Source organism: Phymastichus coffea, unplaced genomic scaffold, assembly GCF_024137745.1.
Source record: "Phymastichus coffea isolate CEN01 unplaced genomic scaffold, Cenicafe_Pcof_1.1 PCOF00280, whole genome shotgun sequence".
NCBI classification, from domain to species: Eukaryota; Metazoa; Arthropoda; class Insecta; order Hymenoptera; family Eulophidae; genus Phymastichus; species Phymastichus coffea.
Genome location: NW_026707091.1, coordinates 22677 through 47852, shown reverse-complemented (window position 1 = coordinate 47852; position 25176 = coordinate 22677). Strand labels below are relative to the sequence as shown.

General features: G+C 38.8%; 2 protein-coding genes across 3 annotated transcripts; both read left to right on the top strand.

Annotated features, from left to right (window-relative positions):
• The first annotated feature begins 15343 nt into the window (after nt 1-15343).
• On the top strand, nt 15344-23353 carry LOC131674698 (outer dynein arm-docking complex subunit 3). Its single transcript, XM_058953531.1, has 11 exons — nt 15344-15425; nt 16835-16956; nt 17338-17490; nt 18117-18221; nt 18299-18484; nt 18571-18686; nt 19020-19403; nt 19470-19614; nt 19682-19834; nt 19904-20125; nt 23282-23353. Exons 1-10 carry the CDS (start codon nt 15344-15346, stop codon nt 20123-20125), a joined length of 1668 nt encoding a protein of 555 aa, XP_058809514.1. The 3' UTR covers nt 23282-23353.
• LOC131674696 (ribosomal RNA small subunit methyltransferase NEP1) lies at nt 23301-25094 on the top strand. 2 transcript variants are annotated; one of them, XM_058953528.1, is made up of 5 exons: nt 23301-23547; nt 23940-24183; nt 24304-24512; nt 24650-24772; nt 24863-25094. In XM_058953528.1, exons 1-4 carry the CDS (start codon nt 23407-23409, stop codon nt 24761-24763), a joined length of 708 nt encoding a protein of 235 aa, XP_058809511.1. In that variant the 5' UTR covers nt 23301-23406; the 3' UTR covers nt 24764-24772; nt 24863-25094. The 2 variants fall into 2 exon arrangements, with proteins under 2 accessions (XP_058809511.1, XP_058809510.1); XM_058953527.1 differs by having other exon boundaries at nt 23302-23547; nt 24650-25094.
• Nucleotides 25095-25176: the final 82 nt, after the last annotated feature.

The window sequence follows — 25176 nt, the reverse complement described above, 5'->3', positions numbered from 1 at the left end:
GGTTTGTACGGTGATGTATACTCTTTCAAGTTATTTCTTATCTGCAGATAAAAAACAGAAATTTTCCATCTACCGGAAGCACAGCAGTGCAATATAAGTCACGACTTCGCGAGCTTTCCAAAACAGCTTGTGGAGAAGTCGATGTGCGACGCAACAGGTCATTGAGAACTGGACGTACAACGCAACGCCAGAATGCATAAAAACCGAGAGCGTGAAAAGATCCGAGTGAAAGGCGTGAACCGATACATTTACAGTTCAAGAAGCATGTGCCTGCGGCTTGAAATCCCTTTTACGAGCACTTCCTCGAGACAGGTTGACCCTAAAAATAACCATACGCGCAACAAATCAGTTCGTTTACATCAACTTTACCGCGGTAGTGGTGAGAAACAATGCAAGGTTAGGCCGTTTGCCACGGCAGTGCATTCGCGTTACATAATTAATTCACCCAACGACACACACACACACGCATGCACGTCGTGGGCGCATAGCACTCAGTTGCGTGCACTGTCGCGTATATTTTAAATAGCATAACGGGGTGGTTCACGCGCGAGTTTTAATATATGGAAAATCACGGTCTTCGAGTATAGACTCGTCTTATGAATGAACGAGCCATCCTATAATCATTAGTTATTGTTAACGAATGGCGTGTCGTTGGGTACTCTTGCATTTCAATTTGCAATATGCCACTTTTTTTCATAGTTGATAGGTACGTATATGCCTCGTTATTCCATGACAAGTAGTAAATGCTTGATTCTAAATAGTCTTTATTAGTGCGAAGGAAAGATTTTAAAGTAAAATGAACGTTAATCTTTCTTCAATAAACAATGTGACGAATGCCTGAAACAGCATTGTTTGCGATACCAAAAAAGTAAATAAACGTAACTTACTAAAAAGTACATTTTTAAGTATTTACGAGTTTATGGCAGCGACCAAATTAACAAGTTATAGCAGGGAATACAAGTAACGCCTCGATGACGCAATGTTTCATAACGCGTGACACGCATTGCTTTTTCGTCAGCAACGTTGTTCACTTCAATTTCTAAACCCAACAATGATAAGTAGCTTTTGTTTATCGATCGTACAATCTCTTAACGTATACGTGTTTCTGCGTGATTTTCGAAAATTGAATTTCAGCGTCATAAAGTCACTTACTTTACGCTTCATATTGGCCAAAAAGATACGTCCAAACAAAATGAGGATCTTAAAAAAACCGGCTTTGCAGAGATAATCCTTTGGAAAACAGTTAAAACTTACATGTCGCGCTGCGCGAAGAATAATAATTTACTACGGATGCTACTCGTGATTGATTACCACAATGCGCGTGCCATATTATATATACTAAACTCGATCGCGTTGATTGGTGCCGACTGCATGGCAAAACCAAATACCGTTTCGCTCTTGTTATTGCAATTATTACCACAGCTCATTTCCCACTCGCCGAGAAAGAGAAGCAGCCAGAAAAAATCAATAGAGCCCATGAATTTTTTTTTTATCGACCAAGCAGTATTTACCCCTGTACGGCATATAAAAAGGTCTCGTCGGACATAAAGTAGTAATTTTGCGAGTCGAAGCGCTCGAGGGGGGGCCGCGCTTTTCGCGCGCACCTGCTGTTTACCGCGAGTTCTCCCTTTTTTGCGAATATTTATGGATATATTTTTTTTTTCATTCGGCCGCAACGAGGATGACCCAATTGCCGATGTTTCGCGATTTTGATCGATTTCGGAACGACGTAATTTCAGTTGTAGCGGCGTTGGCGTTCAATTTGAATACTATTATCCTTTTAATTAATCGAGGAGATATTTTTTCGAAAACGCCGACGTTCTTCGCAAGTGTTTGACTTTGAAAAATATCCAAAGCGATCGACACGTACACTTTTATACGTGAAAATTCAATTGCTACTTGTACTTCATTACAGTAAAGCTTAAATCCCTTTAATTGCTTTTCTACTCGCAACCTGAAACAGAAAATACTCAACGCCATCTATCTATTCGCAAAAGATCTCGCGTATACGAGGCAATTAAGCAGCATCATCATCCCAACATATATTTTATCGTCAAACTACAGCATGAAATTTATTAATGAAGTAATATCAAGTCCCAGGCATAAAAGCGACCATCTTAGCCGTCTTTACAGCACAATTACCCTCGTAAGTATCCGTCGTGCTCCAATAATCGCAGATGTACAGTTACATTGCCGCCCCCTTTGCTCGCGAAAAGCCGTCTCACGAGAGAGAGAGAGAGAGAGAGAGAGAGAGAGAGAGAGAGAGAGAGCGAAATATCCACAAGATCGATCTTAAGTACAAAAAGACATGACGACGTGGAAGTTGGTTTGGCCACGAGCTTCTGATTAAATAAAAAGCCCCCCGTGAACGACGCGAGGATTGCGCACCTGGATTACGCAAGGGGAATTCCGGAAGCTTCGTCGATTTTCATTTTCAACGCCGGTAGCTTACCTATTCGTTGACTGCTAATAAGAAAACCGCGCATGGACGCGCTTAACGATCTTTTCGCGGAGCAACTGTTCTCAACAGTTATGGTTTTGGCCGATGAACAGAGGACAACAATGTGTTTGGTCGAGTAAAAAGAGATATGGCTAGTTCGTGACGTAAGGAAAGTCCAGGTAAAAAAAATCAAGACAAGATGGAGAGCGTTACATACATATAGCGTGTGGTGTACGTAGGAGATAATTACCATTCTCTTTCTTTCTCTCGGCGAAGCACTTATATACCGGCAATTACTATCTCAATGTGGCTCCCTTTTGCCTAGCCGTATATAAACGTATTTACCCCTTTTTGTCTTCTTCCCTCTTCTCTCGTTCCGCGCGCGCACCACCGCGTTTATAGGTTATTATTAAGGCCTCTCTTGCGCCCAGAAACTGCTTCTTTTTTTCCGTTTTTTCCTTTCTTCTTTTCTTCTGCTTCGAGATAGCAGCGCGGAATGTTTTAGTGGGATGTAGCCGAAGATTGTGCAACGAAGAAACAAATCCAATTACAAAGAGCGTCGCGGCTGCAGAAAAATTGAGCGATTTCTAACGAGCCTCTGGTGCCGATTTATCTTCATTACCAAACTCGTTCGAGAAGTGACTCGCGTCGGCGCGTTCCTTCCATTTTCGCCGCGGACAAAAAACATTTAAGCAAGTCCGCGCACGCGGAATCCTTGAGTTTCTCGCGAGACGAGAGCGCGGGCGTTGCTAACAAAACAGAGAAAGAAGCTACCTTTCACTTCATGACCATATAGATACACGCGCAAATGAAAAGAAAAAAGCGGTTCGGTACTATTACGGAAGCTGTTCTCGCTGCCAAATCGAGGTAGAATCGATCGATTTAATTTGCAATGCTGTCTTTTTTTTTTCCTTCCAGAATTTCCGTTACACGCGCGCGTGAAAGCGAGCGACGGCGGTTCTGAGCGCCGCTGTTCACCCCTTTTATCTCCCCCTACGTTGAATTTCGTCACAGTGACGCGCACCTGGCCCGAATAAATGTTTTTGGCGCGCACGCGCGCGATCGATTGCCTTATTTGAATCGTCGCGCCGCACTAAGAACCCGACGATTTCAGGGATCGACGTCTCTGCAAGAGATTGATCGAAGAGTCGCAATTTTGATTGAGGGGTGTCGATAAAAACCGAAAGAGTTTTGCAGCGCGTAAGCTACGCTATTCTACACGGTTAATGTTGCAAGACGCCCACCGAGTAACCGAATAAAAAGCAATGACGAATCAATTATCGAAAGTGCGCCTACATGTTCAGAGGGGCACTTAGCTTATCGCATGAGCTCGATATCGAGGCTTCCAGCGCTACTTGAAAACGCGACGTCCGTCATTTTTCAATTCAATTACTTTTGCGTACAGATACACACGTACGCGCATTTCCACAAAAGCCCGTTTCCACAAATAAAAGAGAACAATATACCTATTGACTCTCTCATAGTCGGGCAGTTTGCTCAATAAAAGCCGGGATTCCGAGAATCCGCTTTGCAAAAGGCACTTTGGTCTCCCTCTGCAGAGAGAGCGAGAGAGCGAGAGAGCGAGAGAGAGAGAGAGAGAGAGAGAGAGAGAGAGAGAGAGAGAGAGAGAGAGAGAGAGAGACGATGGAGAAGGAAAAAAAGAGAGGCAAGCCATAGAGTTACGGCTCTCGTTGCAATTTGCTCGGTCGAGAGGCGAGTAGAGCAGCACACGCGTATATACACACGCAGAACCCGAACGCGATGCTTCCATTAAAACGGTGAATCGTCGTTTTCTTTTTTTCTTTACGTCTTCTTTTCCAAGTGCGGAGAGAGAGAAAGAGAGAAAAGGGACATTATTAGCCTTGCACGCGAATTATTAAGCACGCGTCCCCTTTTATATCGCACGACCGAGTAGCCGTCGAGTCTCGAGAGCGCGAACTCAACTGATCACCGGCGATTTTTGGCGAGGTCTTTTCTTGTCACTTTGTCAGGACACGTAATAATCTTATAAATGCACTTACGACTCGATCCGAGCAACAGAATCGTTTCGCTATTCGACCGCTTACCTGAAACATAAAAAGAAAGAATGAGATGTTTAGGAGAAATGTAATAAATTGATGGCAATAATAAAAGGAAATGTCCGTGCGCGTCGTAAAGTCCATGCATAGGCCGTGGAACGCCGACAAGCGAAACAAAGTGTCAACCCGCAGTCACAACAACAATAACGCTCGCGGCAGCACAACAGTTACACACGTACGGGCAAGATGTAACTCTTTCTCCATCCAATAAAATGAACTCGCGCGCCGCACAGGAGGGAATTACACTGATGACCCCAGCATCATTTTACGAGTCTCTCGACAATGGTCATTGCCGTCGTTGCGGCTATATATCCCGTAACCCACATTGCGTAGGAGTTTTGCCACCGCTATGGGGCTTGTAATATGCGGGCGCCGCACCGCCGCACCGCTGCCGTACGCTTATGATTTATATTTTGCGGGATCGTAAAACTCGCGCGTAAGCCGAGATTCTTTTCGGCGATAAAGCTTTTATGGACGAGTAATAGGTTTGAGCTTGTGCAAGGTTAAGGTTGAAGCACTACCCAGATATTAACAAACGATTGGCGATGCCGTTCATTTATTTTCTTTTTAACATAGTGTCAACGTTCGGTCATTTAACCAATTGGAGTGAAAGTTTCACATGATGATTACACCAACGTGAAAATATATTCTCGATCTATAGTATTTTTATTATTTTCAATCGTCGAAAACGGCAGTGTCGCACACAAATAACGCTCTGCACATCACTTCAGGAATGATCAATTATTTATAAGCACACATCCCTAGTCAGCTACTGATATAGTGTAACTCGTTTGATACGATCATTAAAAGAGCAGCGATAAACATTTAATGGAAATAGACGAGCACTCTTTAATAACCGATTACTATTCAATTACACCATAGCACAATTAATTATGAGCTTCCATCAGGAGATGCAGAGATTGCAGCTCTATAAAGCAGTAATTTGTAAATCAGCATACATTTACTATAGAAATACGTCATAGTTCATGCACTTGGTATAAGTTCCGGTGCTCAGACTGAACCTACTACCTAGTGCGAAAATCGGCCGCATTACTGGATTAACGATTCACATTCATTAACGAGATGAAACATCTGATTGAGGCGAGTTTACGTATTTGGGTTGCCTGGTTTTCATTAAACAACATTGAAATATTTCGCGCAGGTTTCTGAACAACCTATACTCGTCAAGTTAATTTCTCCCTGCTCACTTCTTGCTGAAGTCGATTGCAAAGTAATATCGGGGTCATGCAAGTAAAGAGATAGGTGACAACTTGATCGAAGAAATATACATACTAGCTTTGATGTGGCACTTACACATTATTCAATATTTTAATCGTGCTCTCGAGTCAAGATGATAAAACAATATCATCATCACAAAATAGTCACTTTTGGAAAGCCAAAGATGCTAAAATTTGCTTGACTTTTTCCTCGTGAAACTAAGATCGATGATATAAAGATGATGACTAGTCAAAAAAAAAAAAAAAAAAAAAAACAATCGCCAGAATCGAAGTGTTAAAAGCAGGTTATTAACTTTTTTTTCAGCATGAAGCATCACAATCATAATTGAAAATCTTACTATGGTAGATAAAATCAAATTACATAATATAACACACATGGAGTACGATGATTTTGCTGGCCGTAGGAAAATCACAGCTGACAGTACAATTAGTAAAGGATTATGCACCGCTGCTATGCAAACGCATCGTGGTGCATGAAATCGGCATACGCTTCGTTGGCCTATCTCTACAGCCTGAATATTCACTGGACAGCATTCCGACACTAATGATTTTAACTAACCATGACCACTAAGCATTTGACTATATGGGTGTCTTTGTTAAGTAAAACTTCTTGTGCCTACCGCTACAAAGTTTGAACAAGGAAATAAATAAAAAAAAGGCGATAATCGACGACGAGTCCAGCTTATAAAATCAGTGATGGGCATCTACGACCGTCGCTACTTTTGTATGAATAATAAATTACTTGTTGCACTTGGTCTTTGGTCTTACGATACCAAGATAAAATACTTCATTAGAGTAATCCATTTCATATTGATCCTTATTTTATTCGTGGAACCGGTGTTAGTCTACATTATGCATGTTTTTTTTTTATTTTTGAACGACGTACCTATTTACGCTGTATGCAGGTAATAGGTGTAAAAATATTTTTGAAAAAATGTTAGCGTTCGTTTTTGCACGGAATTGTTAGTCTGACAACATAATGTCAAAGTACACAATGCAACACGCAGGCAGTATCACGATTTTGCTGGCTATAGAAAGAACACAGTTACGACGGGTACAATTAGTAAATGACCGAGCATCGCTATATCTGTGGAAACGCGTCGTGGTGCATGAAATCGGCACACGCTTGGCTGGCCCCAACGCCTACCTCTGCATTCGGACAGTAGCGATTTGTTGATCATTAATTATGGGATTGCAGAATGAATTTGAATCCTTTTCAAACATTCATTTGCAGTGTTTGGAGGAAAATTTGGACATAAAGTTTTTCACGTCACTTTCGAAGCTCTATCGTAAGCACTCGCGGCGGCAATGGCAAGCAAAGGAGCAGCTCGAAAGAAGCATAGCTGAACGAACAGCCGAGAACGATGGCACGCGCGTACGCCGTTGAGGAAAAGCACTCGATCGCCAACGCCGATCCCCGAGTGCACGGAGCACGCATTGAGAAAGAGCTGGCACGCAGTTTCATTGTCATCGACACACGCGACAGGTCGGGTGGTCGCCAGTGGAGAAAAGTGTTGCAGGCGCGGCGAGCGTGTAATGCGAGGCAACAAGCCGTGCAGCGCAGAGTAGGCGTATTCTGTCGGCTTTCCACGCGCCGCGCGCAAGCTGACCGCTTCGGGAAACGGAAATTCACTGGCGTCGCGCTGCATCATCGCATTGTCGTCGCTCGGTCGATTGAGACGTCAAACTTTACGACGAACGATTCGGGAACGCGGCCGGCTGCGAGCTTCGCTGAACGATCGCCAAAGTGACTTTCGGTCGATTTGATTGATGGTTGCGTATGAAGTGGCATCACTTCCTCGAATCGCCGAACATATCGGTAAAACGTTGCGGGCAGTTATTGGTCTGGTTGACTTGCCATAATCTCTGGTATCTTCTTCCTCAACGAGCGCAAAATACATACGCATTCCGCAACCCGTATTTACAAACGAATATTTCAACAACGAGCAGGCTAATAATAACGATAAAAAAAAAGACTCGTATTCGGAGCAGTTTCGGCATTGGAAGCTAACTGTACAAAAAATAAACATTCGTCTCGGTGCACATCTATAAGCCTTCTAATTGCAAGTCTACACGCGAAGACATTTAATCGGCGCAGACGAAGGTTTTTAGCTTAGAGAGGTACAAATGGCATTAGTCGGGGAATAGAACTTCATTTATTTTATGTAACGGTTAATATAAGAGCTCCGCTCGTTACGTTCACTTTTATGATACCAAGAGTACTGATAAATATTCATTGTGGCGAGAGAGACACTGCCAACTAATCGTCGCCTAAGACGAATCGATAAATCGAGCATTCCAAAGTTATAAGTATTTTTCCGAAAGAAGTTGTCCTGTCGCTTGACTGACTGCACAATTCTCGATTGAAGTCGCGGATATAGTCCCTCGCCGATCTTTCTCCTCTCTCTTCCTCTTCTATCTCTGGTGAGTTCTCCAGCATTTCGGTTACTTTGCCTTTCTTGTACGTCCGTCCGTCTTCGTCGCCGTAGACGAGCGGACAGAGAACTCTCGTGCGCGGATATGGACAGACGTACATGTACCCGGGAGACGAAATCTATCGACTTGGCACGCTCGAACGGAACCTCTCTTGCCGTTAACAATAACTCCTTTTTACATTGAAAATACTGTCGCCCGACTCTCGCGACGCCGTCGACGCCGCCTTTCTCTCGAGTGCCTATACCTCGCAAACTTGAAATATCTTTGCCACTTATGAACGTCCATTAGCAGCGGCAGCAGCAAGTTACGCCAATGAAAGGGGAAAAAGAGGATCTGGCGAATGCAAATGTCGCGTGCGCGTACTGACACTGCGGCGGCAGTGGCCGTCTCTTCGCGCGCGCGCGTGTGTGTGTGTGTGTGTCGAGGCTTTTAGTTAGCAGATGCCGCGACGATATACCTACTCAGCGAGGAAACTACTCGACCTTGCCATGTCGATATTGAGCCCCGCTTCTTTCTTTATTCGATGGACGCTGCCTTTTTCTTCAACTTGTAAAATTTTGATTGACATCGCGTGTAATAAACGTAAGAATGCGATTAATTAAGGGAATACACAGGCCCTCGCTCATTCGAAATTAACCTGCGACGACGACGTTCCGCCCGTGGAATTTTAACAAACTTCCTTTTGAATTTCACTGCGCTGCACTTGCATGGGCTCCAACATTGATTAACTCGACTCGCTGAAGTTACAAGTCCTGCGTACGTGCTATTTAATTTCCTCCAGGCGGGAATTTCAGGAGAGTCGCCATGCTAATTTCAACTATTTTCCCTTTTTTACCGCGATCTCGAAGACGCGTTCGCACAACAATCGCGCAAACGTACGCGGCAGCTTCGATCGAGCGCTCCGAATGTGTAGCAAGCTTTAATTAAGAGCTGCTGCTGCTGCTGCGGCTGAATTCGTGTGAAAGCCCAGTTTAAAAAGCCAAGGCACCGACGCGTTTCGTACGTATCGGCAAGAGAGCGAGAGAGTAGAAAGCCTGAGAACATAATGTGCGCGCGCGCGCTCGCCGAGCGAGTAACCAGACAGATGCACAGCGTACGCACACGTACACGCGTACGAGAGAAGGAGGAGGACTACCAGATTTCAACATCGATCCTTTTTTTTTTTAATCTTTTCGTCGGTTTTCTGTCAGCCGAGTGATTGTTCGATGGGCGTGTCTAATTGCTTTTTATCTTTATGCTGATTAACTTGCCTTCGTATGGTGATTTGATGCCTTGACGAGCAGTGTCGCATGTTCGAAAAAAATTTTTATAAGAAAGCTGCAGCGAAAAAATGAAAAAGCAGAAGAGAAAAATAACCTAAATCATAGAGCGTTTAAAATTCCTGACTAACCAGTTTTGAAAACTTTCGGGGCTCTCTCTCCCTCTCTCTCCCCGACGTAGCCCCTGTAAATCCGGGGGGCGGGGAGGGCTGTATGGTAAACAACGAAGAAAAAATCAAGCAAAATTACGCATGCGAGAGTGTATAGCTAGTAGCTGCCATTAAACGAATGCCGAAATCTCGGTAGCCGGATCAGCGCTCCGAGTAATTGGCCAATTCATTTTGGTATATTACTTTTTTCGTGTTAATGGCTTTCACGGAATATTGCCAGCAACAATGTAGTATGTATATATTTTCGTTAAACGCGCCTAACCTGTTAAGGAGTTCCGAAAATATTACGTTTAGATTTTCAAATGATCGGAATACACAAACGTGTACCTCATCGAAATCCCAATGCAAACTTGCAATAGGGTTTCATAGTGGCATGCAAGCGACGAGAGGGGAGTGAAGTTGCAAACCCTAAAATCAACGACGCGTCAAAAATGAAAAAAACTAGTTTAATCTACGTGCTGCTGCTGCATGCAAAATAAATACGTCTGTGTGTTCGCAGAATCGAACGGCGGAATCCTTGGCATGCATGTAAATTTAGGAGAAGCGATTGTGCGTGCCTTGCACTAATTCGTGTATATTTAATTTTTACTGTTTTTTCAATGATTAAAAAAGTTAAAAGTGCACAACCACAAATGAAAATCTACAATTTTTCAACTTATATTAACCATTACCGATTATTAAATTAATTCAATTGTTTGCACAATTATGTTCGGATTGACTCCAAAAAAATAAAAATAAATAAAAATCAATAAAACTGTTGTTGACAACGTAAACACTAATGCAAATAATAAAAATAATCTTTTTAATAAAATCGCACAATTGTACAATATTTTGGAGATGATAGCATTCGTTCTGAGCCAGCTTAACACAATAGGTCAACGAGCGAATTCCCCAAATCGTGCCAAAACATCAACACTCCACTCTATAATTTCTCCTCGCTGCATACATACACAGAACCATAGAAAGAGCTAAAAATTCAAATATATGCGGGTACCTAACCGTTTTTCCCGATGCCCTGCCATATACGAAATCCACCCCAACGATGGGCAAATCAAGCCCACGCGTGTATATAAGGTAATTCACCCGAGAGAGCGTTTTTTCCACGGTTACTGCTTGGAGTGCGCGTCGCTTCCTGGAAAGAGGGGTTGGGCACCTGTCCCTCAGTGGCTCTCAACCTTCGCACACGTATGTATAGCACCACGCGTATGTCCTTCCGGCAGCATCCGACACACACACGCGCACGCGCGTGTACTTTTTTTCTTACGAGAGGGAGAAAGAGAGAGAGGAAGTGCGTTGCGGGGATGTATATTACAGTATCGTATGTGGTGTAGTGAGATTGGAGGTTTTCGGAAAGGATTGGTCATGTGATATTGGCAGGATATTACGCGACTTTTACGGTTAGCAATTTTTTTTAATGGAATAACGATTTGTAACAAGCACAATTGAAAATGTTACAAACGACAGTGAATTGTAAATACAATTATCGATGTTGATATTTCAACATCAGAAATCGAATCTAATGAAAGAAACAAAAATTCATTGCTGCAAGTTCCACGCTTTCTATATGCCAATGTTGAAAAATGCATGAATAAGAACTACCATAATTTATCACTCGGCGTTCGCATACAACAGTAGAGAACTAACGAAATTACCGCCCAGTAAAAAGCCGTGCAATAATGTTTCACGCAGTAAAAAAGAAAAAGAGTAATAATGTATTTTGGGCGTGGAGAAAAGTATTTTTTTAATGGAATCCATTCAGAGGACGAATGTAAACAAAACTGTTGCCTGTTAAATGTCAAAGCTTTAAAAAGGGTTTCTTTAAATTATGCACCGAACTCACTTTCACGAATAGAGTAATGCGTATGCTGCGAAATACTCGTTTTTCATAGATGAATTTTTCCATACTTGTGAGAACGTGTTTGAAAGGCGTAACATATTTTTCAAATTTAATTTTTTCTCTTAGTCAATAATCGATTGATTTTCGCCATTGAAAGATTCAATAAAAGAAAAAACTACACACAAAATACACAATGCGTTTTAGTTACCGTAAGAATCCCGAATCCACCCTGAAAATAGAAAAATCATACTTCAAGAGGCACAACGTCTCTCTCAATCCTATCATCCAGCTGAAAGGAAAAGGACGTACGAAGAGAATAATAAAAAAATTTCCAAAATAACTCGATGGAGTGTACAGCCGCCACAGCAGTCGCATTTGGTGTGGGCCCCATGCAGCCGGCCGACATTTTCGCCAAGGTTAGTAATGGCTGTCTCTCTCCCTTCCCCTTGGCCATACGGCAGCAGCTGCGCCTCGACGCGCCGCAGACGGAATACCGATGCATTTCCTGCGGGCGCTGCCGCAGCTTATACATCTACCCCCAGGAAAATATCGGCTGGTTTTTCGGAGCGATTAAATGATGTTTCGCGCGGTAAAATTTCATAGACGTGGCCGTTGCAGAGGAGAGAATAGCTTGAGTAAAAGGATATGTGATTTTCTTTTCTTTAGAGGATGAGCGCATAAGGGGAAACCTGTTGCCATGCTCGCGCGCACATCGCATGGCGCTTATCCGTTTATTTTTATTCGCGGAAACAGCTCGAATTTCTGTAATTTTGCACTCGCCGTTGTGTGCCCGATGGTCCTGACTTTTTACAACTCATTAATTTTCGGAGGACATGGGCTTTTAAAAGGACGAACGGCTATTTTATCGTCATGTTCTTTCCGGCACAAAGGACTTACCGTAGGAAACTTGTAGACTACCAATGACGAAAATGAAGGCGGCGAGGAGGATGCGGTACCTGCCGGGGCACCTCCGTCCCAGCATGTTGTCACGGCCGTGATGGCAGAAGTGCACCACACGCCGTCGTCGTCGCGCGCGCGAGTTTCTCGTCTCACCGCCACTTCATCGAGAGCAGCGGCTCTTCTCACTTTCTCTCTTGAAGCAACTCGCTGCGTTTTCAACGTCGTTTTGCGCACACAATCGATTTTAACTCACTAAATTTCGCCTTTCTTTTAACCAGAGAACAACTTATCTCACGTCACTCGCGCATCGTCCGACATCACACTGGAGCAGCAGCACACAACCATTCGCGTAAACACACAGAGAGCAGCGCGCGTCCGTCTATTGTTCGTCTCTCTCAACTCGGCACAAGTCGGCAGGCAGCAGCAGCAGGCTCGCTCGAAAGCAGTTCCCTGTGTGATCGGAGCTGCGCGCGCACCTTTCGTGCGGTGTATGGGACTGGATGATGCCCGCGAACTGGCCCGAGTTTACAACGAAGCGCCTCTGATGTCGCTCGCGCGCAGCCCAACACACGCACAGCTAACAGCAGTATGTCAAAGAAGAGGGGAGAAAAACGACCGTCTGTTTTTACACACCCTTATAGGTTTTTATTATGTGTGTGTTAGTATGTGTGTGTGTGTGCAGGGGGGGTGAACGGTTTTTTTCTTCGTTGGCTCTTTCGGGGATTGAACTGTTTCTTTTGAGGAGCGATCTTTGCTTCTTTAGATTTGTGTGAGAAAATTCGTGGGTTGAGATTTTTCAAAGAAGCTCTTTTCTTTCTTTTCTTTCCTTTTTTTTTGTAAAAGCTTTGCGTGCTGAATAGGCGTAAGAATAATTTGAAATGCATTGGAATAATTGTTTGAATTTAAATGTACGATACTTTGTTCTGGCTACTTTTGAATAAATGTTCAGTGTTGCGAACGGTGCAATGAAAGATATTTTCGTTAAATGGAATGATTACAAATATTGCCATGGAATATAAGAATGTAAAAATTTTACATTGAGTGGGCTCGCCAACTTGCATTCTGGTTTCGAATAGAAGCTCGGAAAAATATCTAAAAGCTCTTGATTTTTCCGGAATTTTAAAAATTTGAAAAAATCATAGTCATTATCTCATACCTCTTGGTCATATTTTATGAAAACTTTGAGAATTGATCACTTTTGAACATTTTTCTAGCTTGCATAAGTATTTAAATTCTTCTTGCATAAGTATTTAAATTGAACTTTTACAAAATACTTCTATTTTCAATAATTTATTATATTGAATTGATAAATCTAAACTTGATACAAATGTTAGATATGCATAGTTCTTTCGATTATAATCACAAGAAAGTTCATTCAACGTCAAAATTTAGTACAATAAAATCATTATTGTATTTATCATCTGTTATCATATATTAATTGACAAATTAATCGCTTTGAATAATCAGTTATACAATTATTTTATTGAAAAGCTGACAAAGCATCATAATTTATGCTTATCGTGGAATTTCATTTCGTGCAGTTCTTCAAGCTTCTCACAACTCTAATCACTTTTTTTTAGTGTGAACTTTGCACAAATTTTACAATATACGTGAGCGTTTCGCAACTAAGCAACTATAATACCACTTTCATTAGCACTTGCGAAGAAAGCACACACGATGCAACAATACGAAACCGTAACTTTAAATTTTATATCGCTCTCCTTTATATCCTAATTATCAAGCGAATTTATTATATGCGAGCATAATAGGCACATTATGTCATAGGGAATTGAAATAGCACCAGGTAAATATTCATGTGCACTGATCGTTGCGGTAAAGAGAACGCTATGAATTATAGTTCGCAAATAAAATAAAATAATTTAGTGATTATTGTCGAAAAAACCAAATTGAATGTTCTTACCTGGTCGAACTTAAATTTACTCTTGCACGACAGCAAGAAAGAAGAGAAGCAACTGTACGGTAAAATAAGTTATATCAGTGTCGTTAGCTTAGTTATAAATAAGAAGGATCATTTTTCGACTTACGCGTGCCAAACGCGTTTACTTCTAGACAATCGAGGCATACAAAGCCTTTTTCAACTCAATAAACGATACAAACAAAGAAAAACACCCATCAAGCTCGGACCCTTTTTTTTCTCCAATTGTAGATCGTGCACACGTACTAATCTAATGTGTAGCGATTATTCGTTTTTTTTATTGGCTTTCAAATAAACTGTTAATCAAGAAATTTCAAAATAAAATGAAACATAACGAAAAGTTATTCGCTTCGACTAGCAAAACCACGAGCAACAAGCTTAACACAGTAGATTCAATTCCAACAAATTACAGAGTCATTTAGAATTTCTCGAGACTCCCTCTGAGTGTGAAAAGCGACGAAAAAAGCAAATATCTCATGCTCCCATAGCTGCGAATTAATCTCTCTCTTGCGAGCGATCGCATCGAAAAGCTAAGGATTCGCACTCACATACAGTACTATACGCTTAACGAATACAAATATGGAATGGTAATTCCAAGTCGCTTGGCGGACATTCGCGCTCACGGCATTTTTAGATGATGAATTCTAAGCAGTTACGGCATGTCGAATTGTAATCGCTTCATATAGGTTGCCCCACGTCGAAGAAAAAAAAACGATAAGGAAGAGAATCATAAATTGTAATTAGAAGATTGGCTTGAATTATTATCAATTCTTACACGCGCTTCGTTATAATTACTGTCGCGCTTCCATACTTTTTGCTGGAAAATCCATACGCACGGTCTTTTATTTTCTTTTTAATTATAACTTTTCCATGCTTTAAGTGCACCACGTTGATTTTAATGAAATCGTTCTTGTACGACGGTAATACGTTTATATGCTTTCGATTTCATTTTTTGGACGTTGCAAGCGCGCATACAGTAGCCAAGGATATCTCGAAATAGTTTGATCGATATTTCCAAGTGGTTGGAAAGTGGTGTATAACAGGTGAAAATGGCTGATAATACAGTATCTCACAAGTTGAATGGGTTAAATAAAAAAATTATTGAAGTCAAAAAGAAGATACAATTGTCAGGTAAGCTATAGTTTGGATTAAAATTAGCCATATGCAAACATATGAAAGAAACATTTAGGACGACGTGTGAACATTGTGTATTCATACGGTTACGATTACAATGTGCGTATTCTTATCATTAGCAATTTTTTTAACTTTGCGAGTGCTTTTATTAATTGTTAATGAAATCGATGATCGTAGAAAAAATTAAAATTGCTGATTGATTTTTCCAAGACGTATTCGAAAAGGTTTTCAAGTAGTAAAAGCAAGTGTTAATCGTGCTTAAACTGACTGCCCTGGAGATCCGTTTTAATAGCAATATGAGTTTAAAATATCACCGTGACTTTGTTCATCCACGATATGCCTTGGTAATAATGCGATAAACTGTCATTAAATGCTTCTTTTAAAAACAACTTGCAGGCTTCACCGCCTGAATTTATTATTTATTCATTACCCGGGAAGTAAACCAGCAGCAGCAACAGCAGCAGCCGCAGCAGCAGAGCTAAATTAAGATCATCAATCGAAACGGTTGTACGTTTTTTCACGTCATTTGTATCTCATAACACGCGGACAATCGTCGAGCAAAAAATTATTCGTCGAACGAAGGAGATCCATCACCGCTCAAGCCTTTATGTGTCGTTTTTTGGAAAGCCGCCGATCAGCTGGTTATTACACATGCTGGCTAGTCGTTGGAGATCCAACACCTTAAGTGGACAGGCGAGCACGGCTCCCTCAGCGCGACTTCTTTTTAATTGGGTTTCTTTCTCGTCACGAAAAGTATATACACTAGCCGCATGCGATGCCAATTGATAACGGTTCTCGCGGGGCGAGAATCGCGAGAAAATTGACATCGCCGTGCAGCAGTTTTTACTTTTTTTTTTAACGGGACCCCTGGCGATCGCGAATGCTACGCTTACAAATCGACTGTTTGAGGCTTTTAATGAGAACTAATGCGTTGAGGGCTTTTTTGTATTGCTCGAGTCGCTTGGTTTTTATGGGCAACTCGCTGGGGCGTATAATTAGACACTTTTAATAGCTGTGAACTTTTTACTTTTAATCAACGTTCGAGGAGAACGTCTATTAATTATTTCATCCAGATGAAATTCGTCAATTGAATATCTTTGAGAATAATACAAATTTTTGTTCTATTTCACGGCAATAATGAATTTGAAAAAAAATGACCATAGGCTATTTTTGCAACGAATCGATTGGTAAGCGATTAAGTTGACAGTTTGTCATAAATGGTACGCAAGTTATGACTTTTAATGAGTGTTTTACCTGGTAAGTCCGCGTGAAAATTGGCATTGCAAAGAAAAGTACTGAAAGAGCGAATGAATCTGAAAGCTGATCGCAGGACAAGGAAGTGCCACCGGGCCGAGGCCACTTGTTTTGCCCATAAATTCGTTAATCGAATGTGACACTGATTGCAGAGGGCCAGCGGAAGGCGAATTTCGAGGAATGCGACGCGAAGAAACGCGAGAGCAGCGATCGCATAGGCCGGCTGAAGAGGGAAGTGAAGGAGCTGCAGCTGGAATTCGCAAAGGCTAAGAATGTACTTGTAATTGACGCATCTCGTTTATCTTTCGGCTCTGCGTACACACAAACACATACGCCAGCGCAATTATCCCCGACGCTCGCGAGATACAGCCGCGCACGGCGTACTATCGGCTTTAGATGCGTGCCACGACGCATCTCTCTCCATATACTCTAGCATCGAGGCTTAATTAGCTGAAACTATCGCTTCCAAGTCCGCGTCTAATCCGCATTCTTTTTCCTTACCGAAACATTTTTTCCTCTTTCCGTTCGAGTTCTAATGACAAGCTGCGGGGAATAAGGCCGCCTTTAGATTTGTCGGCTTATTGCGTTTTTTCCGAGAACTAGATATTGCGACTCCAACCAAGTCTTCGCCATCTAATCATCCATTCGTTTGTAGAACAACGAGGCGGCTGGACTCGCATCAAGCCTCAGCCGCGAATCATCCGCAATAATAAAGAAGCGGAACCTCCGTGAGGCAAATGCGATGTTCGACGAGGACAACATTCGCCTTCGCAAAAAACTCGACTTGGTCAAGTACCAAGTCGACAAGGTACGTACGCACGCCTTCCTTCTTTACTGAGGCTCTTCGTTTTCGCGCTGGATGTCTTCTTACGCTGCTTAATTAAGCTTTTGCTCTCGCACTTTTTCGCTTTTTAATTGTCGTTCTGCACTAATGAGATAAATGTTGCGAATAACTTTGCACATGTTTTTGAATAACTTTGTTCACTGATTTGTTTCGTACGAGTGAATTCGTCGTGAAATCGCACATAGTAATTTTAATCACGGAAAATGTCGTTTTACATTCCCGTAATTTATTTACTTTTCTTAGTTTTTATTTTAGTTTATATTTTAAAACAAAGATGGCTACTTTTATGAATCCATAATCAGTTATATGGTGAAACTACTGCTCAAGTTAAAGATAAAGATCTATCTATGCAGATTTTGCATTATAACTAAACGATTTTGTTACATATTACAAGTTTGACTGATCAAGTTGCCTAATTTGTATTACTTTTATTTCATGCTTGATTTTCGTACCAATACCAAACGTCACAATTTTTTAAAAGCATGCTTAAGTTGCTTAATAATTGTGACAGAGCTGTCTGATAAATCATCTTGGAATAATTTTCTTTTGGTATTCATAAAATTATCCAAAAATATAATTTGATTGTCTAGAAAACCAAAAAACTACTGCTACTCCAAAAAGAATACGACGAGCTGATAAATGGAAAAGTAATCAAAATGGGAGCATTGAAACCATCATCGATCCAGAGTAAAAAGGTTTAATCAGTAAAAAAAGCTGAAAGAATATTGGAGTATTGGCGATGATTAATTAAGGAAAGGATGTGTGCTCGCAGACAATGACGCGGCTGGAAAACCAGCTGCATCGCGTGAGCGTGATGCAGATGGAAGCTGACACTGTGCGCAAAAAATACAGATCGGTGAGGGCGAGTCTCAAAGCAGATGCATCGTTCTACGCGTCCTACCTGGACAGCTTGGAGGAGAGCATACGCGAGCAGCAAAGCGAGATTAACCGGCTTCAGGTTACGTAATGAGCCTTGTTCTGTGTCATTGATTTTTTAAGTGTAACAGTTTTTTTTTTCATTGTCGCTATTCATCTGGCGGGTAGAACGTAAAAGCCGAAGCGATTGCACTTCGGGATACGACCAAGGAAACTCTTACGAAGCAGGAGATCGAAGCGATGCATACGACCAAGGAGCGAGAAACTGTTATTCAGGAATATAGGTGAGGTTTGTCATATTGTACGGCTTTGCAAAACTATACTGTTGCTGTTTCATATTAATTTATCATGCGACCAGACAGTATCCTGATATTTTCTTTTCTGCCACATTGCAAAGCGTTGGGAAAAATCGCCACAAATTATTTTTTGATAAATTAGCTTTGCAAGTTATTGTAGTGTTAACCGTCGTGCTTTAATCAGATGTTTTGGTATAGTGAGGAAATAATTAGTCTCCAGAAAAAAACGCCTTTCGAACACGAAGGAAACGTTGCTCCATCAAGTAACGATAAAATGACATACGTACACAATAAAAGTGTCCAATTTAATGGTGTCTTTAGAAAACGGGTAGAAGATCGAAAAATAGAGTTGGAGCGCCTGGAGCGCATGATGTTTTCCACGAGAGCAGTAACGAGAGACGAGTTCGCGCCGAGTCGCAACAAAAACCACGATGCGCAGCACCAATCAGTGGAAGAAGTGCAAGATCCTCGGCAAGTGGAGTTGGACAAATTGGAGGAGTCATTCGTGAAACTACGCAATGCGACAGGAGTGTCAAGGACCGAGGATGTGCTAAACCGATTCTTGGCGCAAAAAGCCACCAAGGAGAAGCTTAAGAAGATGCAGGCCAACGCCGAGGAGGAAAAAATTCAGCTTGAGAAGAGGAGACAGCAACTCACCGTCGAGATCGAAATGCATAAATTTTCGGAAACCAAGGATTCTGATCAGTAAGGGCGAGTCAATGAAAATCGCTTTGGAATGATGCTTGCAGCGCGTTTTCCCGTTTGTTGTAGAAACGCTGACAAAGTGGAGAAACTCGATAAACAAATTGAGGAACAGCGTGATCGGCAGGATGGCGCTGCTGAAAAAATGACCAAGCATCAGAATACTTTGAAGAGACTCGCTGAAAAATTGCTGTCTTTCTGCGATAAACTGCGCGTAAGTGTTTTTAAATGAACGATTGAAAAGCTCATCGTCAAAACGTCATTGAATATTGCTGTAACAGGAAAGCGGACTAGTCGTAGTCGAAGAAAAAACCGACACACTTGACGCAATGAAAGTTTTGAATAAACTTAACGGCACAATCAACAAATTTATTGCAACATTAGGAGGACCGGAATCATTCAATCAATTTCTAGATCAAATGCTGAGCGACAAAGTAAGGCTCAAATTAATTGTTTTATTTTTAAGTAAAATTTATCTTGTCTTAACTGTTATGCTATTTTAGATCGAAGCTGCGTCACTTGAAACAGCTTCTGAACCCACGAAACCAATCAACCTAGAAGACCAACCATTATTTCCACTGTTTGCAATCATCACTATACCAACAACTCAAGCTCAACCGTCGGAAGACGAGGAGGATATTCCGTCGAGAAGCTTCCTGAAACGACAGGCTCAGTTACTCGTGGATACGAAGAGCCGACGGAAAGGTTTTGCTTTAAGGAGATAAGTAGGTGGTAATTTAATGCTCAATGTAAATATTATTCAACATTTTTAATGTCATTATATGTAAGCTTAAGATTAACTCTAATGTATTACGAAATACATATTTTTCTACATTAATAACAATTCGTTGATTAAAGTGCATTTCATACAGTAGTAATGCAGCTAGAATTTTATCTTACTTTTCATTGCAGATAAATCAGTGTTCAAAAAAAACAATTCTCATAGCTGTAGGTCACACAGATAGAATTAAATGTTAATATTTAATGGAATTCCTGTTATTGGTATTGTTTCATATTTCGGAAAAGCGTTTTTCGGAAAAGACAGGCTGTGGAAATCTGCACATGGTGAAATCTCTATTTTATAACAAGCGATTGACTCAGATGACAGTATTAAAAGACGAAAAGAACGATTAATTCACGTATTGTTAATTATACTGTGATTAATTTCGTAAATTATTAAACTGACTAATTAAGCTTTTTATTCGAGTAAAATTCAAAAACTATAATAAGTAGATAGTAGTTTTATTAGCTCACAAAAAAAAATACTTAGGATATGTCTTCAAGTTAGACGCGAAATTTGAACCTAATTTACGTTTTTTTCTTTAAAATTTTATAATTTATTCATTTGATATATGTTGCTATAAATAATATTTAAATTATTCTAATCTAAGAGCGAAACGATAAAGTATCATACTTATAAAATTCTTTAACTTCTTTGAGGAGAATAACCAAAAAAACAGGTTTAATATGAAGTTTTTAAAGAATCTGCACTTATAAACGCTAGTAGTAACAATATTTTCAAGAAATGGGTTATTATTTACAGAAAAATGACTACATCTTGTTTTATTAATAGAAACTATGCTTTTTCGTGATAGACCTAAATTAAAGAATCAAAGGTTATTACCATTGGTAAAAAAATTTTAAAATTTAAAAAAGAAACATCCTTTATTCGTACTTAGGTTAATAATAATGTTGTCGTTTTTTTCATTATACTCCCTTTTGGAAATAATCATAACATAATAATCAGACACCGATTATTATGCCATGATTGGATCATTCATTAACTAGCTATTTTTAGCAGTTGATTTAGCTTTATAGTCCGCTTTTTCATTGCCATGAGTACCTTTCAGTTGAGGCAATATTCTAAGGTCATGCTTAGAAATTTAATTTCTTCAAAAGAAGGAATACAAATATTATTAATTTTAGTAGCGATTTTTTTGTCACTATCTTCGTTAACATTGTTAAAGATCATAAGAACACGCTATCCAGGTGTAATTTGTAAATCTGTTACATAAAACTTCAGAAATGAGGACAAATTTTGATTTTAAAGTCTTTAATCGATAGATATAAATAACTTTGTTACTATTGTTAATAAGAATATCATCCACAAATTCTAAATTGCTAAAAACTTATTTAATATCAATTTTTTTAACTTTATAAATTTTTCTTGTATAAATTATATTTAACAGTAAACTTAGAACAGTACCTTGAAGTAAACAGTCCTTTCAACAATTGTAATAAAAGTGCAGAATGTAACCGTTCGTTCAAAAATGACATTTTCAATAAATTTAATAATTTCTTTCAGTAAATCCAATTTAACGAAATAATCTATTAATATATCCAAAACAACATTATTATAAGCACCTCAGAACATCTCAGAAAAGAACCGAAACGGATTTTTTATTAAAAACATTTTTGTGAATTTCTGAAGTTAAAATATTTTAATTTTCGGTAGATGGCCTATTCTTTGTAAAACCAAAATGAAAAGAAGAGAGAAAATCCAATTTTTCTAACCACCACTGTAGTCTATCTTTGACTAGTTTTTCATGATCTTTAGCATATTAGAGGCTAATGAAATAGATCTAACTTTATTAGAATTACCTTTAGGGATAAAAACTACTAAATAACACAGATCTGCATGGTTTTGTTATGGAAGATTTGAGGCTTAATTCCGAAGTGTTTTCGGCGTAACCAAATCCAGGCTTACAATTTCTCCATTACGTCAATCAGGTTTTTTGATAACCTTAACTTAAAAGTGCGAAAAATGTGGTTTTTTGTTTTATTTAAGAATCAATAACTTCGTCAATTTTTATTATTTTTCAAATTTGATAAGCTTATATTTTGCAGACTCGAATAGTTATTACAGTCTTCAGAAAAGTCTTAATACTCGTAATTATCATTATATATAGATCTAGTAAAAATCTATGATAAAACTCTCGTAAATTATGAATAATCGATGCTATACTAATTCTATCTAATTCTGGAGTAGATTTCGCGTTAACATTGTTCAAGACAGCACCTTTTCATACGAAAAAAAGCTATTGAAAAAATTAAATCATTTAAATGTTCTGAGCATTTGAATAAATAGATTTAGGGGACAACTTAGTTCAAATATAGTCATACATATTTTGTTCAGTTTTTGCGTTGCCTCTACTTTCATCAATTTCATTAAAACTATATTAAAAATATCAACAATTCTCCAATATCGCTTATTTCTGTATTATGATTAACTTTTTGACAAAATGATACAAAGGATTTTTGTTTTTCATTGTGTAAAGTTTTGATGGCTGACACAGCAAGTTTTTTAGCACTGTAAATCTTCCTATCCGGACATTCATATTTAATTAATAAATTTGAGAAAGGCATTCCTACATTCATTTGCTCTATCATAAGCTTCATTCTACTATAAGCATATCGATTGTTTATTTTTATTTTTATTAAGAGAAACCTTTGCATATAATTTATATTTTGTATATAATTTGTATATATTTTGTATATAATTTGTATATATTTTGTATATAAATTATATTTTACGGCAATGAATGAATTATCAATTTATTCAGACATTTAATCAAAATTCTATATCTTAAGATAACATTGCAGTTTATAAGCAGCATTACTGAAAAAACTCTGATATAATTTAAGTTTTTCATCCTATAATTTAAGTACAAAACAATTCCAATGTAATATTTTAAGATTAAATCTATAATTAACTCTATGTTATAAGAATTTGATACTGACATAAATGACAATTGGAAAATGATTACTTTTCAAAATGTAACTCACAATTTCCCAATTATATTTAGGAGAGATTAGGATAATAAAAAATGACTTCTATGTTCTAAACAACTTACTTTAAAGTCAAGAAACTATAATTTTAGATACCGAGAGCTGTTGCCCTCTGTAGCAAAAAGTGGGAACCCAACAAACCGCGTTACCACGCAATCCGTAAACGTATTGTATATTTACGCATTGCGCGTGCACATTGCAATTTATTAAGCCAAAAATGGGAAATAAAAGGAAACACTACGATGATGATGAATCACAATTCGATCCTGTTTCAAAACATCTACAAACGGCCCACATCAAACATCAAGAGAAACGTTTAATTATCATTTTGGAGAATGCCCAATTAGAATCTGTCAAGGTGAGGTTATATTTTATTTGAAAGAAGCTTTAAATTTGATAAACTGATAGTTATAGAGTTTGGAAAATATATTGGTAATTTATTTTCTTTTTAAAAATTCTAACATTTTACTTTTACTTGATACAAATGACTTCAAAATCTTATATTTGTTTTGTACATATTACTGCCAAATCTTGCAATAGAATTATATGCTTTAGTTCAGAATGAATAAACAGTTTTAACAAAATTCTTATTAAAAATAATTGAATAGAAGCTTTACTCATTAATAAAATATTACTGCAGATTTCTACAGTAACATACAGATTCTGTATTTACGTTGGATATGTCATACATGTTTTTCAACTTTTTTATTGTGATATGAAATTTCATTTCAATTTATTTGCAATTTGCAGATTGGCAGCAGTTTTGAATTATTAAACTGCGATGATCACACTGGTATTTTGAAGAAAAATAACAGAGATGCTGGGAGCTGCCGACCAGACATAGTACATCAATGTCTTCTTATGCTTATGGATAGTCCGTTGAACAGAGCTGGTTTACTGCAAGTTTACATTCACACAGAGAAGAATGTATTGATTGAAATCAACCCACAAACAAGAATACCACGAACATTTAAACGATTTGCAGGATTGATGGGTAAGATGAATAATAATTTTCAAGCTTTGATTTTTGTTTGTTCTTGAAATTATGTGCATTCAAACAATTAAATTATAATACAATCATGACATCTTTCTTGAACTGTCGCATTTATTTCAGTGCAACTTCTTCATAAATACCATGTACAGGCATCGGACAAACGAATGAAACTGTTAAAAGTTATTAAAAATCCCATCACTCAACATTTGCCTGTTGGATGTAAAAAATTGTGTATGTCTTATAGTGCTCAATCAATTAAAAATCCTAGAGATTTAGTTCCGGAAGATGAACCTATCACTATTATCATTGGAGCTATGGCGCATGGTCAAGTGAGTGTTTTCATTCACTGAATTCAATTTCATTCTGGAATTTGAGTAGTGCTAATGATGCATGCTGTTAATTAAGAGCAATAAGTTATTGCTATTACTTTCATTTTAATGTATTAAATATACATTCATAATTTTAGGTAAAGACTGTCTACCAAGAAGAGACTTTTTCCATTAGCAATTACCCACTTTCTGCTGCTGTAACATGTAGTAAAATATGCTCAGGGTTCGAAGAAGTTTGGGGAGTAGTATAAATAATTTAAGTTAGGTTTTTGCATTTTATATTTATTATATGAATGAAAGAAATACATTTCGTTATGTATTAAACTTTTATATTACCATTTATATTTTAGGTAATTTTGTATACTTACTGTATATAACAATGAGTTGGTAAATAGTTTAATTGATATAACAAATCATAGGCTTTGCTAAATGAAGTATTTGTAAGTTTTTTGTAAATAAGCTATGTCAAAGTTATGTATAAAATGAATTCAAACCAAAAACAATAGAATGGAGTAGTTTAATTCTTTGTCTGAAAATAGATTTGTATTTTTATTAAAAACAGTTGGTGTAATTGAAAAATATCACAGACTGTAATTTTTTACAATACTATTTATTTGAAGTATGTTATTTCACAAACTTATTGGTTCGCTAATCTTTCATTTTT